The 23458-nt window shown below is 42.5% G+C and overlaps 1 protein-coding gene across 6 annotated transcripts; it reads right to left on the reverse strand.

The window, feature by feature from the left end:
- Positions 1-607: 607 nt before the first annotated feature.
- On the reverse strand, positions 608-23458 carry c2cd5 (C2 calcium dependent domain containing 5). 6 transcript variants are annotated; one of them, XM_029433698.1, is made up of 30 exons: positions 23137-23458; positions 22548-22656; positions 22301-22387; positions 21963-22134; positions 21768-21863; positions 21219-21374; positions 20878-21115; positions 18529-18689; positions 16926-17144; positions 16333-16421; positions 14318-14426; positions 10710-10824; positions 10449-10547; positions 10229-10340; positions 9287-9366; positions 8790-8976; positions 8542-8706; positions 7965-8009; positions 7276-7416; positions 7132-7195; positions 6790-6851; positions 6528-6626; positions 6276-6365; positions 6090-6168; positions 5458-5547; positions 4923-4955; positions 4507-4608; positions 3064-3257; positions 2818-2964; positions 608-2353 (listed from the first exon to the last, which is right to left on the reverse strand). In XM_029433698.1, exons 2-30 carry the CDS (start codon positions 22635-22637, stop codon positions 2177-2179), a joined length of 3498 nt encoding a protein of 1165 aa, XP_029289558.1. In that variant the 5' UTR covers positions 22638-22656; positions 23137-23458; the 3' UTR covers positions 608-2176. The 6 variants fall into 6 exon arrangements, with proteins under 6 accessions (XP_029289558.1, XP_029289555.1, XP_029289556.1 ...); XM_029433695.1 differs by having other exon boundaries at positions 4477-4608; XM_029433696.1 differs by lacking the exon at positions 7965-8009 and having other exon boundaries at positions 4477-4608.

Genomic DNA, 23458 nt, shown 5'->3' on the forward strand with positions numbered 1-23458 from the left:
TATTAATCCCTTAAAAGCCAGTTTTTTTAGATAATATCAGTTTTTCTATGGAAACAACACAAATTTAATTATTTTCTGTATACTAAATGCGAGGGGAAGTTTTATTTTTTTCAGTCCGGGATATGTCAATGATTAGCAACATCATTGATTTTGATGCATTCAAAAATTATGTTCACGAAACCAGGAAAATAGCATGTATTTGCCCCATGAGAAAATGTCTCAATCTGGTGGAACATAGTAAAAACTAATGTGATCAAAAATCGTGGTATTAATGTGTTTCAATGGGGACCTTTTTGTTTTAAGAGTCTGTATTGTGGCTACGCAGTTTATAATATACTTAGTATAGGAGCAGAGGTTGAATTTACAACATTCTAGCAAAACATGTCCCTAGTGAGGCACAAGGATTATAATGCTGGTTGTCCGTTGCCTTGTTAGTCAAACATATTGGGTAAAATGAGTGCAATGGTACAATAGTTCCTTTGTGTCTATTCCCGTGGTTCATATACAGCAGACAAAACTAAATCTTGGCATTAAATAGCAGTGGACCTACAGTAGATCACTTTCTACGTATGTTCACTTATCAAAGATGATGATAAACAGATGCATCTTGGTTTGACTGAGTTTATTGTGCAAGACTTACCAGGTGAGCATACCGATTAATGGCAATAAAAAGTGGGCCTGCATGCTGCTAGTCAGAAGGCAAAAGCATCTAAGTATGTACATTCAAGTTTTAGACACAGATATATGAAGCTGAACATAAACAGATTAGAGTACCATTATTCTCTGATACAATGAGTCAAAACATCAGGAATTCATTGCACAGGTAAAATGAGTTGTAGGTTTTCATACATTTATGTTACAAAAATACTAAAATCTGATTTTAGAGAACATTTACAGTTTATCTTCAGGTGGCACCTACAAGATAAGATGCTTTTTTTTCAGCATTGGACATAAAAGTCGAAGATGGACAGATCAGGATTATATTCAGAACATGAGTGCCAAAGCAAAAGCGATGAAGCTTGACAAAGGTATGTGAAATCTTACATGAACACCAAGAAGCATCAAGAAGAGGAACTGATCCTAGAGCTGCAAGTGAAGGAAGAGTTGCTGCAGACACACAGCTGAAGGTTTCATTCATTACAAATAATCTCAAAGACTTTATGAACCATCCCTGCTGCTAGACCCCAAAGGGCGACATTATTCCCATAACCATTTGCCCTCTCACTCCTGATGTAAGTGAATAAAAGACATACGCATTATGCTCTTTTGATTTGACCATTTCAATATGAAGAAATAAATTCTAATAGTTTTAATTTATAAAATAGGTCACTGGAATACACGGGAACTGCTGTTCTAAAAGGAAAAATCTTGGCCTACAAAAATACGTGCATTTGCCATAACACTTGGCCTGTTATTTTTTATTGTAGATGACATCATTATTTGACACTTTCTGAAGAAATGTGATTATCTGTAGGATACTGCCTGTGAGCAATACTGTGACAGAAATGAGCAAGATTATCTACCAACAAAATCAATACAAAATACCTAATTTAGACATTAAAACTGGACACCAATGAACGAGTAGATAATTATAGCAAAATGGCATCACCAGGTTTTTCTCTTCAAAATTTCCATTCCAGTGAGCATTTTCTATTTTGAGGAAGAGCACCAACTTTGTTTAAATACTTGCCTTGTTTGTCAGTCATTATGTGTCTGCTCTGAAATGAACAGATCTGATAGTATACAACTGTGTCCCTTTTCGCATGACTATTTAATGACTCTTCCTGTGAGCTGTGGATGGACAAATTAGTCATAGCTGCCTAACGCGTCACTTGTGCCCATGCACAAAGGAATGGCCAACATACTGTAGCTGGACGGAAGTAATAAACAGGCAAAAGTTAGATGCAGAGAGGTCCTTTGGCTGTTGCTTTGAAACAATCAGATGACTAAATTCCCAAAGAGCTACACTAGTATCTCCTGCACAAATGCTCTCATGCTCAACATAGAAAAACACAGAGAAACACTCTGCACTCCCATATCAATCCACACTGCATGTTTTTGAGTGTGTGTGGGTACTTGTTCTTTATTACCTGTGTCCAAACCTTTGGATCTTTTACAGAGTTTTAAGGCAGACATAAATGATTCATATTTGGACGGCTAGACTCTGAGAGCGTTTTCACTCAGATTGTGTGTCCTGCAAACAAAGTGAGGCTCCGTGTTTCACTGTCATGTAGGCCCCATCAGTTCCACTTGCGCAGATCTGTCCGATATTTGTGGTTGAGGAGGTGGGCTCTTGGTCCGTTTCCCTGACACAGATGACGGCATCACCACTCACATTAATGAGGCACTGAGCCTTGAGGAGGAACAAAGACAGGAAGATTAATCCATAAGAATAACTGAGATCTGAGCATGCAGAGAGTAGTTTATTGGAGTGTTTTTGTTGTTATTTATATCTGTATATAATTTATATGCGACTATGTTGTTATCTTGCACTTTTTGTTAACAAAGGTCCTAACCATTCAGAAACTGGATTGTCAGTATATTGCCTGTTGACCCACGTGTCAAATGTTTATTTATTGTTTTGACCGTGTGGTTTTATTTTATTAATATTTTTTTCACACTACAATTACAATGACTGAATATTGTTAAGAGTTAAAAGGCAATTACTCTTGTATGTACTTGCATTGTTATGCTATTATATTATAACATAAATGACAATAATATAATTTCAGGGACAATATGTCATCCAATAAAAGTAGTTACCACGACAGGCCTACTTCCATGTTTAAATGGACTGTAATAGGTGTGTTGGAGTACCTGGTTCTTGTTTGGATTTTCCATCAACATACACTCTTTCATGCTGTAGGACACCACTGCATTGCCACCCAGGGCTGCTACATGGGCTCGAACCATCGCAAACACCTCTGCTATGAATGAATGGAGGAAGCCACTGACTCCACCTTCCTACAGAGGACAAACACACATTTCATGTGTACAGGTATGTCTACACTTTGCACAAGATCCTGGGGCTTTCACATGTGTAGTGTGTACTTGCAGTCGTACCTCCCGTAACGATGTTGTCTCTCTTATAAAAAACATGTTGATGATCCCAAGGTATTTAATGATGCGTGTTCCAGGGAGGAAGGAGAGCGGCGTCATCTTCACCACGGTGACTGAACTGCTCCCGAACGAGCGGTTGGAGCGCAGCGAGCGGGAGCGTCCCTCAGGCAGTGGACTGCAGCGCTCCAAAGATGAGACTGCAAGTTCAGAGAGAGCAGGCAGAGGTCCAAAAGAGGGAGGCGTGAAAAGAAAACAAGAGGAAGGGAGGGGGGGGACGAAAGGGAATGGAGATACCAGAAAACACTCAAAAATAGTGGAAAAATAAAAACAGATATGAACTTTAAAGCAGAAAGAAATGTGAATGTGGAATGTACGTGCAAAAATGCAATCCTGTTAGCGTTTTCACAGCAGGTCTAACACATGTGTACCTATCTGCGAGTATGTCAGTTGTCCGTGTGCGTTAGAAACATGTGTGCCTTGACATGCAGTGGTGTGGATGTGTGGTGCCAAGACAATCACTTGGAAAGCGTGCGCTGCCATGCATATCGTGCAGTTGAAGCAAACAGACAAGACAGTTAAACAGTGTCTGCAGACAGACGGACAGACCTGGGCACAGCTGTGTATGCTTACAAGTGTGAATACAGTATTTGTAGTACAGTGAAGTACACAAGAGAATATTTATAAATCTTTGCATTTGTGAAAGAGGCTTGAGAAATGGAGACGGACATAGACAGCTATGAGCTGAGCTGGGCACATGTACACGAGCCAGAGTGTGAAAGATGCTCCATCGTCTTACTGCAAATTTACCTGACGTGGCTTACATCCATCAAACCAGGAACCTTCAGAGCCACACATTAGATTGTAGTTCACTTACTGTGCACAGGATTGAAAATCATACCAGATCTTGCAGAAAAGCATTTCTCCTGCCTGTCCACCTTGATTTCTACCACATTGCATGTGTTCCAATTTGTGTGTGTACAGTTTATCCTCAAATCATGTCATGTCTTCTTAAGTACATTCACTAAAGCATAGAAAAATCAATTCACTGGAATTCCTCCAGTATTTTTAATCAAATTGCTGCAACTCATCCATTACAGATCTAGACAAGTACAAGCACGCTGAATACGGAAATAATTACTTCCCATTAATTTGTCATCATGGTTGCCACGGCTACAGGCATTTCAAAGCCAAGCTGCTGATTGTGGATCCCTCTGAGGGGCGGGGCTTCAACGTTCACACTCTAGCTAAAAAGCTGGTGCTTGATTTAAGATGCTCCGCCCCCCAGCGGCATGCATGGAGGGGTGTGTGAGTGTATGCGAGCGTGTGTGTGTGTGTGCGTGTGTGCGTGTGTGTGTGCGTGTGTACGTGTGTGTGATTGCTTGTGAAACTGTGTTCTGTATTTGTGGGTATCATCACCGGAGTGTGCTAGAGACTGTGTCCTCCTACTTGTCTTAACTGATCCTCGTCTTATGGTGTGAGCTTTCAGCCTAAGCAGCTCTAGCCAGGTGCTGCATCTGTCTGCAAAGGAACCGTAATCAACGGAGGCAGCTGGAGAGAACACACACACACACACACACACACACATACACACACGCATACAAACATACATACATACATACATACATACACACACACACACACCCCACACCCGAACATACACAAACGCAACAACAACAACAAGAGAGAGAGAGAGAAAAAAAAGAAAAAACAGGACACAAAAACGAAAAGAAAAGAACAAAAGTGGATGAGGTTTGGGAGAGGTGCAGGATAACTCTGTCCGAGACAAAGGGATGAAAAGTCAAAACAGGGCAGTGTAGTAGTTTTGGTAGCAGGGAGAGATGGTTGAGGGGAAGGAGGCTCACCTCTGGATGAGACATTGGTGCTCTCTGGGACACCTGTCAAACACACACACACACAGACATCAAAGTCTACCTTCTCATTTGGCAGGGAAGGAAAAAGTGTTCAGGATCAATCCCTAGCCACAAGGCCAGCACAGCATGTGTTACTTAGCTTTCACCTCCACATCGAAATGTTTTGTACATCAAAATGCTCCATCTATAGTCAATACTTGCTATAGATTTGGCAAGCTGCTTGCTCATTGTTCATTTCATATGAACGCAAAGTAAGCCATGCTGCTTTAGGAGCATGACATCTCATCTAGACATCACACGGTCATCTAAGTTCACTTCAAACAGAACACACAGGGCTATGACACATCACTGTTTATTTACCTGGTAAACGAACCATAACCAGCTGATTGTGGAAGAGCTTTGCAGCTGGGGTGAGTAAAGAGACTGTACCTATAGCAGTTAGTGGAGTAGATGGGCAGTGCCTGTTATTGAAGCAGGGCAGAGGAGGTGGTCAGGGAGACATTTTTAAGAAAGGATTAAAGGCTACCTGAGATTTTGGATGACTGCTGAGCGTTGGCGGATGACGATTCAGCACATAACTCCATGGGAAACTGCAGCTGCTCCTCAGTCTCACCTCCTGAAAAGAAGCACATAGAGTCACTCAGGTGCTTTAGATTTCAAACATAACAGAAGTAATGTTTCTTAGGTGTGTTTTCCTACTTCCATACTACAAAAAACAAAAAGATTTTTATGTTTCTAAAAGCAGTTTCAAGGTTTGTTGAATATTGATGATAGCCTATCTCAGCTCAGAAACTGCATGACTATGGGATCAAGATGCAGCTCCGCTTAGAGACACAGCTTTAAACGACACAGTGGATGGCTTGTGTATTCAAACTATAAAACGATATTTGTAATTTACACATCATACATTTGACTAGCAACACATGATACCCAACTTCCCGTTGACTTCCCGTTCACGAGGCATCAGAAAATGTAGTTTCACACTATGGTGCAATGGCAATGTTTGTGCATAATGTATAAAACCTCAGTGCTGTCAACGATGTGATTCCCTGCATTTGAGCAGAGCTGCTCCAGAAATTGAGCGAAGCTCAGGTGAAAGCGATAATGACATTAAAAACTTCCCCAAACCAATAAATAACTCCTTTTAAGCAGACAGACCTTTGGTAGCAGGCTTATCTGCTGGCTTCTCCTGATTCTGGTCTTTGTCAAACGTCATGGCAACGGCTGTCACTGCGACCTGGGGAGGCAGACAGACAGACAGTACAGTAGTAGATATAAGATTTGACTTATCAATTCTGTTTTGTTTGCAATTTCACAAACGTGAGATGGCTTTAAACCGCTCACCTGTATGAGTTCTTCTTCTGGCACTGCTACAGTGAAGTTGAGCTTACACAGACAGCAGGGGATCATAGAGCGCAACTTGAAGTAAAAACTCTGAAACAAACACAATGAATTGACCTGTAACTCTTTATTCAAAACACAACAACTGAAAGGACCATTATAAACAGTGTAACAGTGTATGACATGCACATTACAAAGGATAAGCATGGCACCACATATGTTATGATTACCAACTGATCAATGATGGCTTCTTACCTTTAGCAGATTCTCACATAGGTCAGTGAAGATCTTGTTCAAGCCTTGGTTAGTAAGATTGGCATTACTCAACCTAAAGACCCTCACTGATGTAAACATCTGCAAGACAGTAACAGAAGCACATAGCATAAACATAGCATTCAGAAATTTAAATTTTCCCATATTAGCAGATTTTTGTTATATCTATATTCAAATTGTAGTTTTGAAGATAACAGAAGGTTTGAAACTGTGAAGGAAGTAACACTGTATTATGAAGAGTAACCTGAACTCCCGAAGTCCAGTTGTAAATCCCAGGCATGATCTCAGTGTTGCAGCTGTAGAAACCTGAAGACATAAAAGTGGAAATGGCGACATTAATGATGAAGCAGAGACATGTGATATTTGTTCGAGCTTAGACGCAATCCGGAGATAACTGACTGAGCATGTGCAGTGCATAATGATCCTCTAGGGCAGGGATGGGCAACTTTGAGGATAGGGAGGGCCACAAAAAGTGTGTCCTCACTGCCAGAGGGCCACTTTGCGCAAGTTGACGATAAAGAAAAATGTAATGTATTGGACATCCCTAACCACTGTAATTGCCGTGTAGTGAGTAGATTGAGTATACCTGTGGGGGTAGGAGCATCAGTGAGGAGGGAGTGGATGTCCTCCACAGCATCAGTGTCATCAATCTATAGAAATTACAGCAAATGGTTACACTTGTCCATGGAAATAGTTGCATATAAACATATTTATTTGTATAGATACACACCTCCAGGACAAATGCATCCTTCTTGCCGTGGGAGAGGTCCAGTTCTGACTGTTCGTCTGAGCTTTCCGAGTGGGAGCGGAAAAGTCTGGATCGTTGCCTCGGCTCAGGAATCGGAGAACCAACCACTTCCTCTGTCATCTCCTGTAAGCAAAGGGTCACAAAACCTGAGCAGACGGGATGTCAAAGTGAACACCAGAACACCGCAGCAGCCCACATCTCCATCTCACATGTGCCCAGACCGTACAGCTAGTAAGAAAGTCTATGTTAATAACACACCACATGCTCACACTCAAGTACCCATTAGACACACGCACATGGTTAATTTGAATATGGATCTGGAAGAGTAAGCACGCGCGCGCACACACGCGCACACACACACGCACACGCACGCGCACACACACACACACACACACACACACACACACACACACACACACACACACACACACACACACACACACACACACGGAGGGTAGATGGTCATAATAAGAGTACATTAACACAGATACAATGGGTCTGCAGTGAGTTGCGACTCTGGAGTCGGTTACACAACTACCTGCTCCCAAACGTCCCCAGTTAAGAGTGGTTATACAGTTATAGTAAAAGTGGTGTAGTATTACGATTAATGTAGTGAAATATTTGTCATGCTTTGCTGCGTCTCACAGCTAAAAGGTTGCCGTGCTCAGTACCATGTTTATGCCGCAGAACACCTCAGGGTCCAGGGCAAATAATTTCTTTAATGACCAGAGAGAGACAAGAGGGGTAAGTTTATCACCATTCACAAAGAACAGACTATATAATGTATGATTACGTACATGATTTTAAGACTAGAGTTATACCCAAAATAATGGAAACAGTTCAGCACAACATGTATCCGTTTGTGAAAAAGAATCACTACACTTGTGTAAAAAAGAAAAACATTTAACTTGATATAACACTGTATGTGACAGGCACAATTCTTAAGTATTTAATGGCCATAAACTGTAGATATTACTCTGACATCAAAGCCCTTAAAACACATAATCACATAAAATTGACCCGAGATAAAGGTACATTTATAAGATTTATCACCATTTTAAACTTTTTAGTTAAAACAGTTTCCACAAGCTTTCTATTTACAGTTGGTGTGGGCAACACCCACATGGTACCCCAGCTGATGAAACACTGTAGAGACCTACTCAGCAGTGAAAACCTGGCACAATAGGGGAGAATTTGCGGATTTAAAATCACAAAGCTTGTCTTTAATACATGTGCTTCAGGTCTCACCGGAGGGTTTATTTGATAGAGCTCCTTGTTCTTGGCAATGGTGTCATTAATCCTTTTCTGGATGGTGAGGATGTGGTGCTCATTGCTCAGGTCACCAGGAGTCTTCCCCGCAATCTGGATGGCCCCTGGTGCCGGCAGGGCTGTCAGGTACACTCCTGTAGCAGACTGAAAACACACACACACATTTTAAAAAGGACAGTGTTGCAGCAAACACATGAATGGTTGTTCACTCTAAAATGTCAACCTACGGCCAGACCCAGAAGCATGTTCTCTCCGACACTGATCTGTATGTGTAAGCCAAACAGAGCGTTCATACTCCGCAGCTTCAGCTTGTTCATCAGCTGAGTGTGCAGCTCGTACTCCATGAACGGCAGCAGGTTGGAGATGGCAGTCGCATTCACTTCACCCTGGGCCTTCTTTTTAAGACGACACAGTCTAGAAAACAATTAACACTGGCATTAACTCACTTTGACCAATGTCTCTGTGTGTTGTTCAGCCTACATGCAGTCACTGCACTGAATGCTGAATCAGAGTGATTTAACTTAGTGTAGTAAGCTTATTTTAGTTTTCTCTTCCCTATGCGCTACATTTCACTGTGCTAAATCCTCCTCGTATTAATATAAAAATCCTGTTACTGTCATTTCAAATATCTAGTGCTGATTATTTTATGATCTGGTGTGTTTCTTCTCTGTGTTAGCAATCATTGAAAAAGGGCTCGGAGCTTTTAAACTGTGAGATGTTGTACCTGGCCTGGATAAGACAGCCCTTCCCTGTGACAGCTGCTTCTGCTGGCAGGTCGATTGTTGTGAACAGCACATCAGGAACCTTGAAAAAAAAAAAAAAAATAACATAAAAATGATTCATTATTCATTCTTTTTTTTTTTTCTCCACCAAACTGTATTCATGAACTAGACCAGCGGTCCCCAACCACGGACCGGTTTCATGTAACACAATATCTTCACGGTCCGGCCTTCAAAGTCGGCACTTTAACAAATATAAAGTGCATAAAGAAACTCACCATTACGCTGAATTAGTGGGAGCCCTGAGCTTGTGTCTCTGCAACGAGCCGGTCCAATATAGGGGTATCAATTCTTCACCAATAGTAAAAGGTTTCTTCTCTTAGCGATACAGTTAGTCACTAAGTATGACGCTCTCAGTGCACTCGCATGTGTTGATGTGGTGGCCATCAGCAATTGTTTATGTCTGGGTGCCTGCGAAGCCGCTATGAAGGCTTTGTTGCCTCATGTGCGAGCCTGTGTATTATGCAGAGCGGCGCATGAGAATCACCTGTTGCGATAAACACGTATTTTAAGTAGGACTCCTGATGTTGTCTTTTAAATGTCTCCTCATTGACTCTTTTCCCTTTTCCAAAAAAGCTCTTTAAAGACGTTTGTTTTCCACTCATTGTTGCTTGTGGGCTTAATTTTTGATGTAAAGTATCACGTGACTGAGACGAGCGTCTTGACCTAAGGTCTTGACATGTGTCAAGAGACACAGACGGATGTATGTATATTTTTCAAAATAAAACCTCTTTCAAAATAAAATATTTTTTTATTCAATCTTTCTGTGCGGCCCGGTACCAAATGACCGGTACCGGTGCTTGGGGACCACTGATATAGACAACCGAAGATTTGTTTAACATGTAGGAGTCTTTGATTTAAGCAAACAAGATACATATATTTGAGACCTTTTGTCGTCTGCATTGGTAACAGTAGGTGAGCTGGGCAGGAAAGGGCATGTTGAGCTCATCATATGGGATGTGGCAGAAGCCGCAGCTCGGGGGAGACGGCTCCTCAAACCTGCCAAACAACACACACCATCTGGTATCAGCTCAATCCAAGCTGTGCTGACAAACTGTACACATACAAGGATTAAAATCAGTCAGGCAGTCTCTGAATAATAACAACCTGTGGTCGGTGATTACGATGTCTAGGCAGCCTTCACGCATAAACCGAGGATTCAGAATGGCTGCTGTGCCTGATGCTGACAGGATACACACCTCCTCACTGGGTTGAGGGGAGATGGACAGATCAAGAGGGAAAGAAAGGAAAGTGGATGAGAACCGGACATGGAACCTTATGCGTTTAAGACAAACTGGTTTATAACTTGAAAATCAACAACAGGCAAAAGAAGGAAATATTTTGTAGTGTCTAAGTACTACTACATACCAGATGCTAGTGCTCTCGCTGTACCCCACCACAGCATGGCAACCAAGGGCTTTGGCATGAGATTTGATCTCCTGGCGAATCTCCTCCCACCAGGCGTCGCGAGTCTCTGGCTCATCTGCAAGACACAAAAATCTGAATCAGACAGCTTTCACAAAAGATTCTGAATAGCTGAATCATCTATCAAAACCTCACTGAACACTGAAGTCTGTTAACAGGAGTTAACACTAAAGTTAATCTAACTGTTGTCAACATAGACAGATAAAAAAAAAAAATACTGACAAGTACAAACACTACGGAAATACGACAAGTCTGTATCTAATCTGATTGCTTTGATTTACCAGAAAATAAACAGACATCAAAACAGTACACTTTGTATTTTCTGATGATATATGAATTAAATGGTGCATCAAAGCAAGCCAAAACTAACCATCAGTTTGTGAAACAAAGTGACAATGAGAATGATGAAACGAGAGTTTGAGGATGATGATGAAGGCAAAGTCAATGGTTAGGTTACTCGTGTGTTCCTTAAATGCTTACATGATCTGAAAACCTATTGTCTCTCTCTCCTCCATGTCTCCTTTCAGAACAGAAAGGACACGTGTGAGAGATACAGTAACCAGCCGTTACGTATGTTTTAGCTGTGGTGGTCTGACCATAGGAAGAGAATCTTGCTGTCTGGTAAAAAATATTAATTACATAAAAAGACCCTGTGTCTGATGTGTTTACTGTTTCCTACCTTGATGACAAAACTTTTAAATTAAAAAAGGGATTACGCCTTCATCATACTTCATTCGGCTAAACCATGGGTGTGTTTCAATAGTCTCATGAGGCTTTGCTCCAATACCACCTGTTATATTAACATCGTTCAGCAGAGCCTAGTCGTTGCCAGTTGTGAGTTTAATCTCACTCATTTATTGATCACTGAACAAAGAACGCAAGAAAGGAGCTACATTAGAGTATTGAGCCGCACCCCATGACTCCTTGAAAGGGCCACATGCTTACGGAGCCCCCCAAAAAAGAGAGAAACTCAGCTTCTGGGTGAGACGGGGGAGGAATGACTGAGGATAAAATAATTGGAGATCAACTTAAGAGATGAAGAATAATGACTGATGGCCAGGCATCAGACCCACGAGGTGGGTTCCTTCAAACCAGAAGCAGCATGTCACACAGGCACAGGCTCACCAACGTGCACGCTCATGACCATGTGTACGCTCATGGGCAGAGAAGGGCCATATTCATTCACCAGAGTCCACCAAATCCACCAAATCTAGTCTAGTTTTTAAGTTAGAGAACACTGAGTGATATCATACTTCCTCCATTCCCCAAGCTCACATCTTTCCTTCCATTCAAATCATACATCCCAAATCCATTTTTTTATTTTCCTCAACTGTCACCCATCAAATCAACCTGCCTGTCATGCATCCATCCGTCCCTCCTTCTCCCTCTCTTTCTCTCAGTATGAATACGGCCCAGTGAGTTAGGGATGCACATGCCCGGTCAGTGGCTCTATGTCACACAGTAAACCTCCTCTGGTCTAGACAGGTTTGACCGCGATGCTGATTCAGGAAGCGTTAGAACAGCGCAGGGACATTTTTAGGGAAGAGCTGCAGCTCTTCAGTGCAGCGGGATGAGCAGGGGGGTAGGAGAAAGCCAGGTCAGGCTAGATGGGGCGGGGTGGGGACACAGCGCATGCTCAACTCAGCTCAGCACACACTCACACAGATTAGAGAGAGGAGAATGGCAGCTCACTGAATTCATCCATTTTCAGTGATACACAATTCAGCTAATGTTGAATATTTAGATAAGATGGTGTACCTTGGTTAAATGTCAGTGTTGGGTGCAAAGAGGGACAAGTTTAACTTCAGTGAGCTGCCATACCTCCTGTGGGTGAGAGCAGTAAAAGGGGGGAAATACCTGCAGTGACACTATTCCAGTCTAGCAGTTTGTATGAGCGCGTGTTACCCAAGGCTGGGCCAGAACACACCGTTAGTACAGAAAAGAGAGAAAAAGAAGAGACAGTCTAACAAACAAGCACAGCACAACAGCAGCACTACACAACCACTATGCAAAGACAGACCGCACTTCACAGTCACTATGCAAAGACAAACTATATTCTGGCCTACTAACACAATCTCGAAAGAAGACGACTGACGAAGAAAAGAGGAGAATAGAGTTAAGGAGAAGAGAAGCTATATAATACAAAATATGAGCATGCAGCAGCAGTATAACTCAAGTATACTCTTTAAATCTATAAAAGGTGCTCTGTGGAGTTTTCTTGTAAACACGAAACGTTTTGTTTACATTGAGAGTTTCTCACCAAAATGGTTTGTATGTTTGAGGTTTAACAAACCTTCCTGATAAAAGCCGATGTCTTAACATTTTAAATCGTTGCATGCATCAACTGCATGCTTGTGCGTCCTTGTGCACGATACAAACAAAACAGGGACCCACTTGTAAACACATAGCTACTTGTGGTCAAAAACTCCACAGGTTACCTTTAATGTTGTTCTGTAGTTGATATAGTCAAGGCATAGCAACAGTAAACAGGGCTCTTTTCAGAACAGTTTCCAAGATAAACCTGCAAGTTTGGATCAGGGAAAACTATATGAAAACTTTACATTTTAAATTTAATTATTTAACTTAATTATTGCATGCATAGAACTTCTTGCAGATTATTGGTAAACATGCTTTTCAGGCACCTTATTCTGGTTACCCTGTCCATATCTAAAAATAACCCCGCTTATCATTACCCAGCCAACATTCATCAGCACTCCCCTGTCCCTAAATTATCAGACATACTTGAGTCAGAGTGGTTAAAAGACCAATAATCCGAGCAAAGGGAAGAATTACTGAAGCTGCAGAGTGGACTCAGATAGTCAAAGACCTTTGACAGGCAGGTACTCGCCTAATGAGCAAATGTCTTATTATAAATCTCTTTTTTTCTACAAAAGTCTACAAATGACAAGAAAATATCAGGATTTTGACAAAGAGATAAAAGGCCTATTTGAAAACTTACAAGCAAATATATAAAACCCCACAGTACCTTACCACAGCGCCACCTGCAGCCAACAACACCAGACAACAGAAGCAGCAGGCAACAGACTGGAGCCATGCAACACTATTGCACCTCACCTCCAGAGAGCAGCACCACAGCACACAATTACACACACACACACACACACAGCCACCACATGACCAGCACAGACTATACATTACTCAAAGCCAGTTAGTCAAACCACAAGGTGAAAGTTGCCCCTATCCATAAAATGTTTTTGACACAGCTGCTGATGAGCCTATGCTAACTGTATATCCATCAAAATGCTACAAAGCTGCAGCCTATAAGTGTGACCAGGAACAGCTTTCACCTGCTTTAGGACTTGTGTAGAACTGAAGATTTTCAACATAATGTCTCTAAACAATCAAACTGATTGGGACCAGGACCGTACACGGGAAAAGAGGATACTGGGCAGCATTAACTAACAGCCAGTTGCAACAAGACGGCACACTCACACGATAATGTAGGTCAATGGAGGAGCCCACTCATATCGCTCACACGACAATGGACGAGCTACATAAGGAAGTTGTGAGCTCATGTGCGCTGCACTCACCAGGGTTGTGTATACGGTCCAGTAGTTTGACAGAGCGAGCGCTGACCACTCCACCGACATGAACCAGAAAACCAGGTGGGAAAGACGTCAAGGTGAAGAAGGGGAACTCCTGCAGATAGAAAACAGCCGGGTCACTTACAGTAAGGGAAAACGCACAGTGGACATTGTCAATGTTTTTTTTGCTAATGATATTTAGTGACTGCCACCATGATTCTAACATCCTATTAGATTTTAAGTGTCTTTTTTTCAGTGTATGAAAAAGAACAGAATCCTGTTAAAAAACTAATTATATGTGAAAACAAAGCAATCTAATCTTTTAATAAGAATGTAAAAATGCATTGACGCCTGTTTTTTCTATGCACTGTATCTTTAACTGTGTAGACTTGGGTGATGATACTGTTATTACTGTTGTACGAGGAAAAGTGCCAACATGCAGCAAGGATTGAGAGTGATGGTGTCCCCCACATGCAAGGGTTACCCATGAGGAGTCCCCACTCGCCCCATTCCAGCCTACACTTGTAGACACAAACTTGAGAGCATTTCAAATAGATCTGGAAGTGATTGAGAAAATGTATTTTCAATAAAGCCTACATACTTTGTATCAATGATTTAGTGAGCCATTCAATCCTTACAAATCTATATAAATGCATTAATTAGGTTTGGAGTTGAGAGTGAAGAACACACAAACACAAGGTCCTGGCTGTGGTTTATGACTCTGTTTTACATGCTTTGCTGTCCACTAACATGTCAGCTGGTCCTCTGCTTCCAGTCAAATAATGCAAATCCATGCGATCAATGACACAAGGAGCTGGATATACTTTGACTGCCTGTTAGCATCTTGGTATAGGTAGAAGTGATAACCACCGTTGCAGAAAATCTGAGGGACGTTGTGATTTCCAACCATGCAGGTATATGTGATGAATGCTTTTCGTGGGGAAAGAAAAATTAGGTGGGACTACTGATAAGTTTCTATCTTGTCCAGTACTCCAGCAAAGGAGATAGCTACTAATTTGACTGACAGCTCCTCCCACTCAGAGCAAGGAGGCAAGAATGAGGTGATGAGGTGAGCGTGCTCATTCCCGTTGTCGACACAGGAAAACCAAAATCAGACTCAGGAAAAGAAGTCAGAAAGGAGGGAGGTGTTTGACATGAGTATCCAGAAGGCACACACACACACACACACACACACACACACACAGAGTCAGGCACCCCTTCAAACTTGAAGGGAACACGACTCCTAGCCTCCAGCCCTCCGCCAAACATGTCTGTGAATCTTTTAGAGTGCGGCGGTGGGGGGCCGAGCAAACACACAAGCGGGGTCATACAAGGACCCACTGACATGTTGCTCAGCCCAGCCTGCCACTCTGAGATCTACAAACAGCAGAGGAGGGAAGGGTTGGGAGTTGAATCAGACTTGGTGGTGGCCATCAGTTGGTCAGGGTGTTAGGGGAAAGGTGTGGGGGGGGGGGGGGGGGGAAGAGAGAGAGAGAGAGAGAGAGAGAGAGAGAGAGAGAGAGAGAGAGAGAGAGAGAGAGAGAGAGAGTCACATTGATGGGACATACCCTGGCGTTTAACAATAACCCAGAGGAGGACGCTCCCTGAGTAGCACAAATGGTCAAGAGGACAGAGAAAGGGAACATTACTTGCTCTTACACAGACCCACTCCCCCATTAAACACTTAAGTGTAATTTAGTGATCTTTCACAAACAATGCAGGTGTGGTAAAAGTAGTGTGCGACACAGAGTAACTGTCTGAGACATCTGAGGCTGATATGCAATGCAAACTGGATGTCATTGTGTTGCCTCTTGAGGTGTTATATTTGTTTTCTTGTACATTTCAATGTACCTAGTCAATCAAGGTCCAGCGTGTGACAAAACACCATATATGTGTATGTTAAATTCATGAAACTGGACACTTTGACATGCGTTTTGCGGTGCATTTCAGTCTCAAATGTCTGCATACGAGTGAGTCAGTAAATACATGTATGAGCATATGTGAGCGTTGAATCACCGTACCCTCTGCTCGAGAGCCGTCTGCGTCTGCTGTCTGAGCAGAGTCTTCAAGGGCCCTGCCTCCTTCCCGGCGCTGCCCCCACTGCCCATTCCTGATCACAGAGGAGAGTCCGGCTTCAGTTGTCACTTTCAACACACACGTCAATGGACTAAAGTGCCAAACTGTGAGTTGATTATTTACAATTCAGTATTAATGTTATTGTGACAAACCAAGTGAAAGCAACAGCTGCAATTGCACACACCTTAAACTGAGAACAGTAAAAAAAAAAGAAGAAAAAAACCTGCTTCACCCTCATGCTAAGACTAGCCTACTCTCTTATTCAGGCACAACTACTGAACCTCGAGTAAGGTTTGGGTACGCCTGATAAACACATCAAACCACATGCTGGGGTAGGACTCAGGACTATCAGTCAGTCAGTATTGTTGTTTCACAATGAGCTCTGGGCAGTTGCACCATGCATGTTTAAATTGTTACAAATGACACCAGTCAAGTCAATCTGAGCAGTCCTGCTGTTGACCCAATATGCAAAAGAGGCGCCAACACTACACTGTTGTAGGATTCCGTTACTTGACGACACACAGCAGTCCTACTATACCGGAGGCTGCCAGCAGCAGGTCCTCGGTGAAGGACACGCTCTTTCTCAGCAAGACAGTGTCTGAGTGGATGGTGGAGGGAGGGGGCGGGGTGGTGGCTCTGGGGGCAGAGCTGTAACCACAGCCCACTGAGCCAGAACCAGGAAGGGACAGAATGTCTGTGTCGAGGGTGGGGGAGCTGGGGCAGAGGAAGATCCCAGGCCTGCGTCTCACTGGCTCCTCTATCCAGCAGAAAAACAGATGAAGGGTGCACAGAGAAACACAGATATATTCAGAATGGACAGAGGAATGAGGAGAGTCAGAAGCACATCAACCGAGGAGGGGGACAAGGACGTGACGGGGAGAAAGTGGACAGCAGCGTAGAGAAAGAATAACCTGATAATCAGATTGAATTGCCATTTTGTTTCACTTTATTTGCTAAGCATGACACTGTGTTCATGCTAGCGGTTTTCTTGTTAATGTTGGTGTTTTCTTTTGCTCTAAACACTCACTCATCTAATCATCTCAAATCAATCTGTAGCGAGTGTGATGTATCGTCCCATCTACTTCATTTTTAGTCGGCATGGAAGTTCTGGTAGAGGCTGCTAAGAGCAGTTAACTTAATATGTTAAGTTACAGGATAGAGGAAGACATGTTAGAGAGAAGAGTCCTCTTCAGTCCACTTACAACAACATGCACAACTGCCACGTTTGTCACCATTTTTCATGGATGTAGCTACGAAGCTATTCAAGAAGATAATGCCTTCAAAGTTGTGTTGCTTGACTGTTTCTACAATTGGTGGGAAAATGGCATCCCTGCGCACAACACCAGACCCATTTGAATTGCTGAACAAATTGGAGATGTGGGAGGCAATTCAGAGGTCTGGAACCAAGCTACAGAAAGAAGGTATGCAAAAGATAAGGATAGGCTGCAAGTTCACACAAATGAGTGAATGAGCAAAAAGAGGGAGCATGGAAAAGGGAGAGAATATGAGAAATAGATGAGAGAGCAGAAGAAATATGAAAAAGAGAGAAAAAGGAGTGGGAACAAGGAGTAGTGAGGTCGACTTGGGGTACTGCTGGTCCCCTCCTGAGGGTTCAGGGGAGCGGCTCTGGTAAGAAGGTTCTTCAGGCTATACATTTGTTCACAGCTGAACTGCGTTAAAATGGGCTCAAGCTGTCCTTGGGGCAGAGTTTGACTAAACTTACCTTTTTCTACCATAATGGCTGCTAATGAAGACGTGACCTTAGACAACAACAGCCCCTCATGAGACACAGTGCTTCAATTAAAGACCACAACAACATGGGAGGGGGGGGGGGAAGCAAAACTATCACAGAGATCTGGTGTGTCTTTACACAAACTAAAGGCTTTCTCAAATATATCTTTTCAAGAGTATGAAGACACACCAGGCCACTGAGGACAAGGGGGAGGATGGAACATGGCTAAATAAATATTTACAACATCATTTATTATTAAATAATGTTTAACTCAACCATGAAAAAAAAAATGAAAAATTAAATTAAATAAACAGAAATTTAAAAACCACCACAGGAGTAGCACCACAATGAGGTGAGGGAGAAGGGAGGGATGGGAATGGGAGAGCGAGACGGGACCAAGTGTTCTTACCCGTCTTGGGAGTCAAACTGAGGTCAGTGTCTGATGATGAGGACTGGCGGCTGCATGGCTTGGAGGGAGAGAAAGGGGGAGGAGAGGAGGAGGTGGTGGGGAGGGCTCTGAAAGGGGTTGGCGGGCCGGAAGACGAGGTCAGGTCCTCACCAAATACCGGGCTGCCAGGAGAACATGACACACACACACACACACACACACACACACACACACGTCAGTCACCACCTCACCCTCTGAGTGTGTGGGTGTGTGTGCATATATGGGAGTGGATCAGCATTGCCATTATATGGGAAGTTGTCTTTGTTAATGTGTGATATGTTTGCTTTGGGTGAGGTGTGTTTGAGGTGCTACGGATGGCTGGAGAACAAAAAAAGCAAGCTTGGAAAGCGAAAAATGAGGTAAACACAAATGACAAACACAGTAAACTAAAGAAAGCCACATGGCAAAACACAAGAAGGATAGATTCAACAGAGGATGACAGGCTGAAGCATGTGTCCCAGTGGAATGAAGCAAAGGTCGGGTGACCGTGGAGAGATCAAAGGCCCTTGCAGAAGGATGCAACGGGGAACCTGACTGACTATCGTGGAAAAAGACACGACAGGTGGAGGGATTTGAAGCTAATATGAACGTTTGGTCTTTCTCTGACAAGGTATAAGAGTCTGCCTTCCTTCTTTGTCTTGATACCTCAGTCTACACAATGGCTGTATTGCTACTATGTGGCTGTCAACCTACCAAACTCCATAAAAAATATATTCACCTTTCCCCTTCCATATAAACATGTACTTCTTTGTATTTTAAACTTCTTCCCTTTCTCTTGTATCTATTTTCTTCCCTGCCTCTTCGTACCAGTGAAGATGAGTGTGGGAACAGAGACAGAGAAGTTCTGGGACAGTCTCTGGGAGCTGCAGGCCGAATGCACTGGGCTGTTGTGGGTGGAGCGGCATCCGTGGGCAAGGGGAGACCTGGACCAATCAGCACGCAGAGGGAGGAAGACAGAGGAGCGATTTGGACACAAGCAGTGAGAAACGTCCCAATCCAAATGTAGCCAGAGAGCCAGAGAGGGAGAAAGAGACGCACACAAGAACCAACACCGCAACATTGCAATAGAGTGTAAAAGGAGACAAAAAAGGAAAATAAATCTATTTTTTACGCCCTCTCTATGCCCCTATTATTCAATTTAAAGCCACGTGAAAGCAGCAGGAAACTCATGCATAGCTCTCGGCTAAAAATCTCAGTCTCACACAAACATGCACAACAGGGAAGCTAACACCAAAGAAAAGTGTGACAAAGTCCAAAACAGGCACAGGAATGAGCGGACATGTAGTAGGGCTGCAAATAATGATTAGTTTCCTTATAGATTAGTCTGCTGATTATTTTCTAGATTAATTGATTAATCATTTAGTCTATGAAAATTCAGAAAATAGTAAAAAATGTCTTGACATCTTGTTTTATCAGTCCAGAACCCAGACATATTCAGTTTGATATGATTTAAAAACAGATAAAAGCAGGAAATCTCCATATTTGAGAGGCTGAAAACAGCCATTTTTTAGTGAAAAAGGACTACCATCGATTATCAGTATCATTATCAACAATATTTGGCAATAGTTTTTCCTGTTGATCGACTACTCTATAAGTCGACTAATCGTTGCAGCTCGAACCTGAAGAGACATTTAAAAAAATATATCCTAATGAAAAATACCATTACCATTGACAGAAATCTTTGCAGTAGGTGGAACCAAAAGGTGTTTACAACCCTGATACACACAATCTGACACACACTGAGAAACAGATACACTGTATAAATGCAAAAAAGAGGCACACATGCACTCAACTGTAGTTATGCTTAGAGGATTTGGATGAAATCACAAGCTCTATAGCCAGCGTAAGGACAACAGAACAAGGTGAAAGCACACGCTGTTAGAGGCTGAGCAGAACACGTGTGTGCTAGATACTCACTAAAAGACGCAGCACTAGAACATGCAGAAGCGGAGCAGAAAGCCATGCAAGAGCGGTCTAAAAGATCAGACAAGGGTGGAGGGGTTTTGAGGGAGGATGGCTGTGTGTGTACTGTACATGTGTGTGTCTCAGGATATGTTGTGAGCTGTTAGTTTCATGATGCAATACACGTGACATAATAGACACAAACTACAAAGGGGAATAAAAGATTCTGAGACACACACAGGACTAATTGCTATGCACACACACTAGCATTCAGCATATTTCATCCACACGCTCTCCTCTCATGCACACACCGATCATCTTTCCCCATTCTCACATACTAGATTTGCAGTAAAGACTTGCACATAAAAAGAGGCAGGGTCCATGCTTGTGTTGATGGTTCATACTCACTCCTTTCCATCCTTAGAAGGGGAATTGCAGGCATTGGAAGGTGGGGCTGTGTTAGGGTGCATATGTGTGTTGGAGTTGGGGGCGCTTCCAGAGCTGAGTTTGTCCAGTGTGCAGGCAGTACCTATGGCCCGGACCACCAGGCCCGACTCTCCCTCCAGGTCAAAACACTGTAGATAGCCCACCACTGCATTCCCGCCCATCTCCAGTACCTTAAGCCCTATTTTCCTCTGCAATTCTCCTAAAAACACAGCCACATTAACAGAAGAGGGTGAGAACAGGGAAGGCCAAATTCCTCTTCCTCCACACCGACATGAAAAGAGGATCACTGTGAATTTTCTTACCAGACATAAGAGAGATGAGCCTCTGACGGGCCTCATTGGAGGCCCGTGGAGTTCTTATACGGTCGATCCACTGATACTCTGGATCTTCATTCACTACAAGTTCCTCCACAAAGCCGTGAACCATGGCTGCCTTGTAGCACCGTGGAATGGATGTGGCTATAATAAAACAATCAGACAAACGCCACATAGAGTGAAAAGATTTTAGATCAAATCGAGAAAGCTCGTTCTAAACTTTTCTTCAGCTGTTATTTCACTTTAATCACATAGAGTGACACTTCCTTGTTTACAGATACACTATTGGCAGTGACGCAGCTTGTCATTTTGTTGATATTGGAAATGACACCTTTACTGTTGATGCACTCATAATAAGACCATGAACTGTGTGGCTAAAACATCCAAATTATAATGTACTCAAATGAAAACTATTTTCTTTGTAGGTAACTGCCCTATATAATGTCAATTAGCATTGGATACACATAAATTGAGTCTTATGATGTATTTTTGAACTGTAAACAAACAGTTGTGAACAAAAAGTCAAGTCAGCCATACTGCAGAAGAACTTGACCCCGCAGGAGGACTGTCTGAAGCGGTTCAAATCATTGAAAAGCTCCACTTTGACGAGGACATTTATCTCCCCTCGGATACCTAATAACAAATAATAGAGAGAAATACATTATAATAAAGAATGGTACATAAGGAAAAAAAGTTTGCCAATATCATGTTCAGATTAGTTTCTTCTTGTACCATGGATAGTATCATAGATGGGGAACCAGCCAGAGATGACAGAGGCAGCCTCACTGCACAGCAGCGGGTCAATGTCAATGTAAACTTTCCCTATGGCATCGTTAGCACTGTAAGTGTCGTGGTCCAACACTGTGACCTGCAATGGCTCATCCTGCAAATCCTCATCATCAACCTGCACAGCAAGAGAGGGACAGACGACAAAAGAGAGCAGAGATAATAGTGTAAGTGAGGTTAGGAATGCTGAAATGTAATGAATCCATATTGTATATTGTGTATGTGCATTAAAATAATACCATCACTACCTGCCATGTTTAAAGAGAAGCATACAGGCCTCTTACCTCGAATTTGAACCATTCTGAGTTCCACTGTGGATTGAGGGATTTGGGAAAGACATCGGTTTTGAAAGTTGTGTTTCCAAACTTAACCTGGGACATGAACGACACAAGACACATCTTTTAAATGCCCCCATTTACTTGTTTGAGTAATACTGATGTACCAACCATACTGAAACCATATGCATGATATATAAATTGTTACAAATGTGAATGTTTTCATTTGAAGTCTTGCTCTTTACGTTTCACTCACCTCTACAAAAGCATCAGTAAGGTCACTGGCTCTGTCCATCACAGGCAAGTGGCGCCCTGCCACAATTTTGGCCTTCAGTTTCCCAGGCATGGTTCACTTTTAAATTGATCTGAGAACAAATGTATCAATAACGATAATGAATGTATCAATGGCGTTTCGATTGACACTGAAATCAACGCTGCTGTCACGAACAACTATAAAGAGAGTGGGCCACTTAACTACATGGGCATATGTTGTTGACAGTGTGGAAAGCCCCTTCCCATATTTAACTTACATGTTCATTAGCTAATAAGCTAGCTAACTGAGCTAAACTGGAATGTAACGCTCTTAGATTATCTCTAAATGATGTATCGACTTGGTTCAAAGTTATCTATTAAACTACCGTTTACGAAGACGACAGTAACTGTCAGTTAGCTAGATTATGTTAGCAAAGCAAGGCTAGCAAGAAAAGCCACTTAGGTTAACTGCAATGCAGTCAATCTCCTTAGCTCTACCTGGATCGGCCATGTTTTTGCAATAATGCAAAGCCAACACCTATGTAACAATAAGATTACCTTGCAACTCCCAGTGCAAACAATATCATCCTTACCAGTGCTGAAATATCAACAAACAGCTGTCAAAGTGGACGTTATTGTTGACATTACTGTTGACAGCCCACCGCTCATCTGACCTCCGTGTATCTTCCATAACACGAGACGTTACGTTAGTCCCCAGTACTCCAAGCAGGAAAGTGTCGTTCAAGTTCAAACTAATCATCAGATAAATGAACGGCTAAATAAATGAGCGGGTAACGTTAAGACCAATTAATTACACATATAACTGGTTAACGCGTGAAGCTAAAGGCTAGCTTGAAAAGCAAACAGCTCATGATGAATGAGGACCACGGGTTAGTGTGTGCTGCCTTCATGTAC

Source organism: Cottoperca gobio, chromosome 6, assembly GCF_900634415.1.
Source record: "Cottoperca gobio chromosome 6, fCotGob3.1, whole genome shotgun sequence".
In the NCBI taxonomy this organism is placed as follows: Eukaryota; Metazoa; Chordata; class Actinopteri; order Perciformes; family Bovichtidae; genus Cottoperca; species Cottoperca gobio.

Excerpts from the sequence above, each read along its gene's own strand:
- c2cd5 (XM_029433695.1), bottom strand. The coding sequence starts at position 22,637 with ATGCCTGGGAAACTGAAGGCCAAAATTGTGGCAGGGCGCCACTTGCCT. Across the intron at positions 5,548-6,089 it reads AGATAAGCCTGCTACCAAAG|GAGGTGAGACTGAGGAGCAG; the intron begins GTCTGTCTGCTT and ends GCTTCTTTTCAG. Across the intron at positions 4,609-4,922 it reads CACCAATGTCTCATCCAGAG|CTGCCTCCGTTGATTACGGT; the intron begins GTGAGCCTCCTT and ends TGTTCTCTCCAG.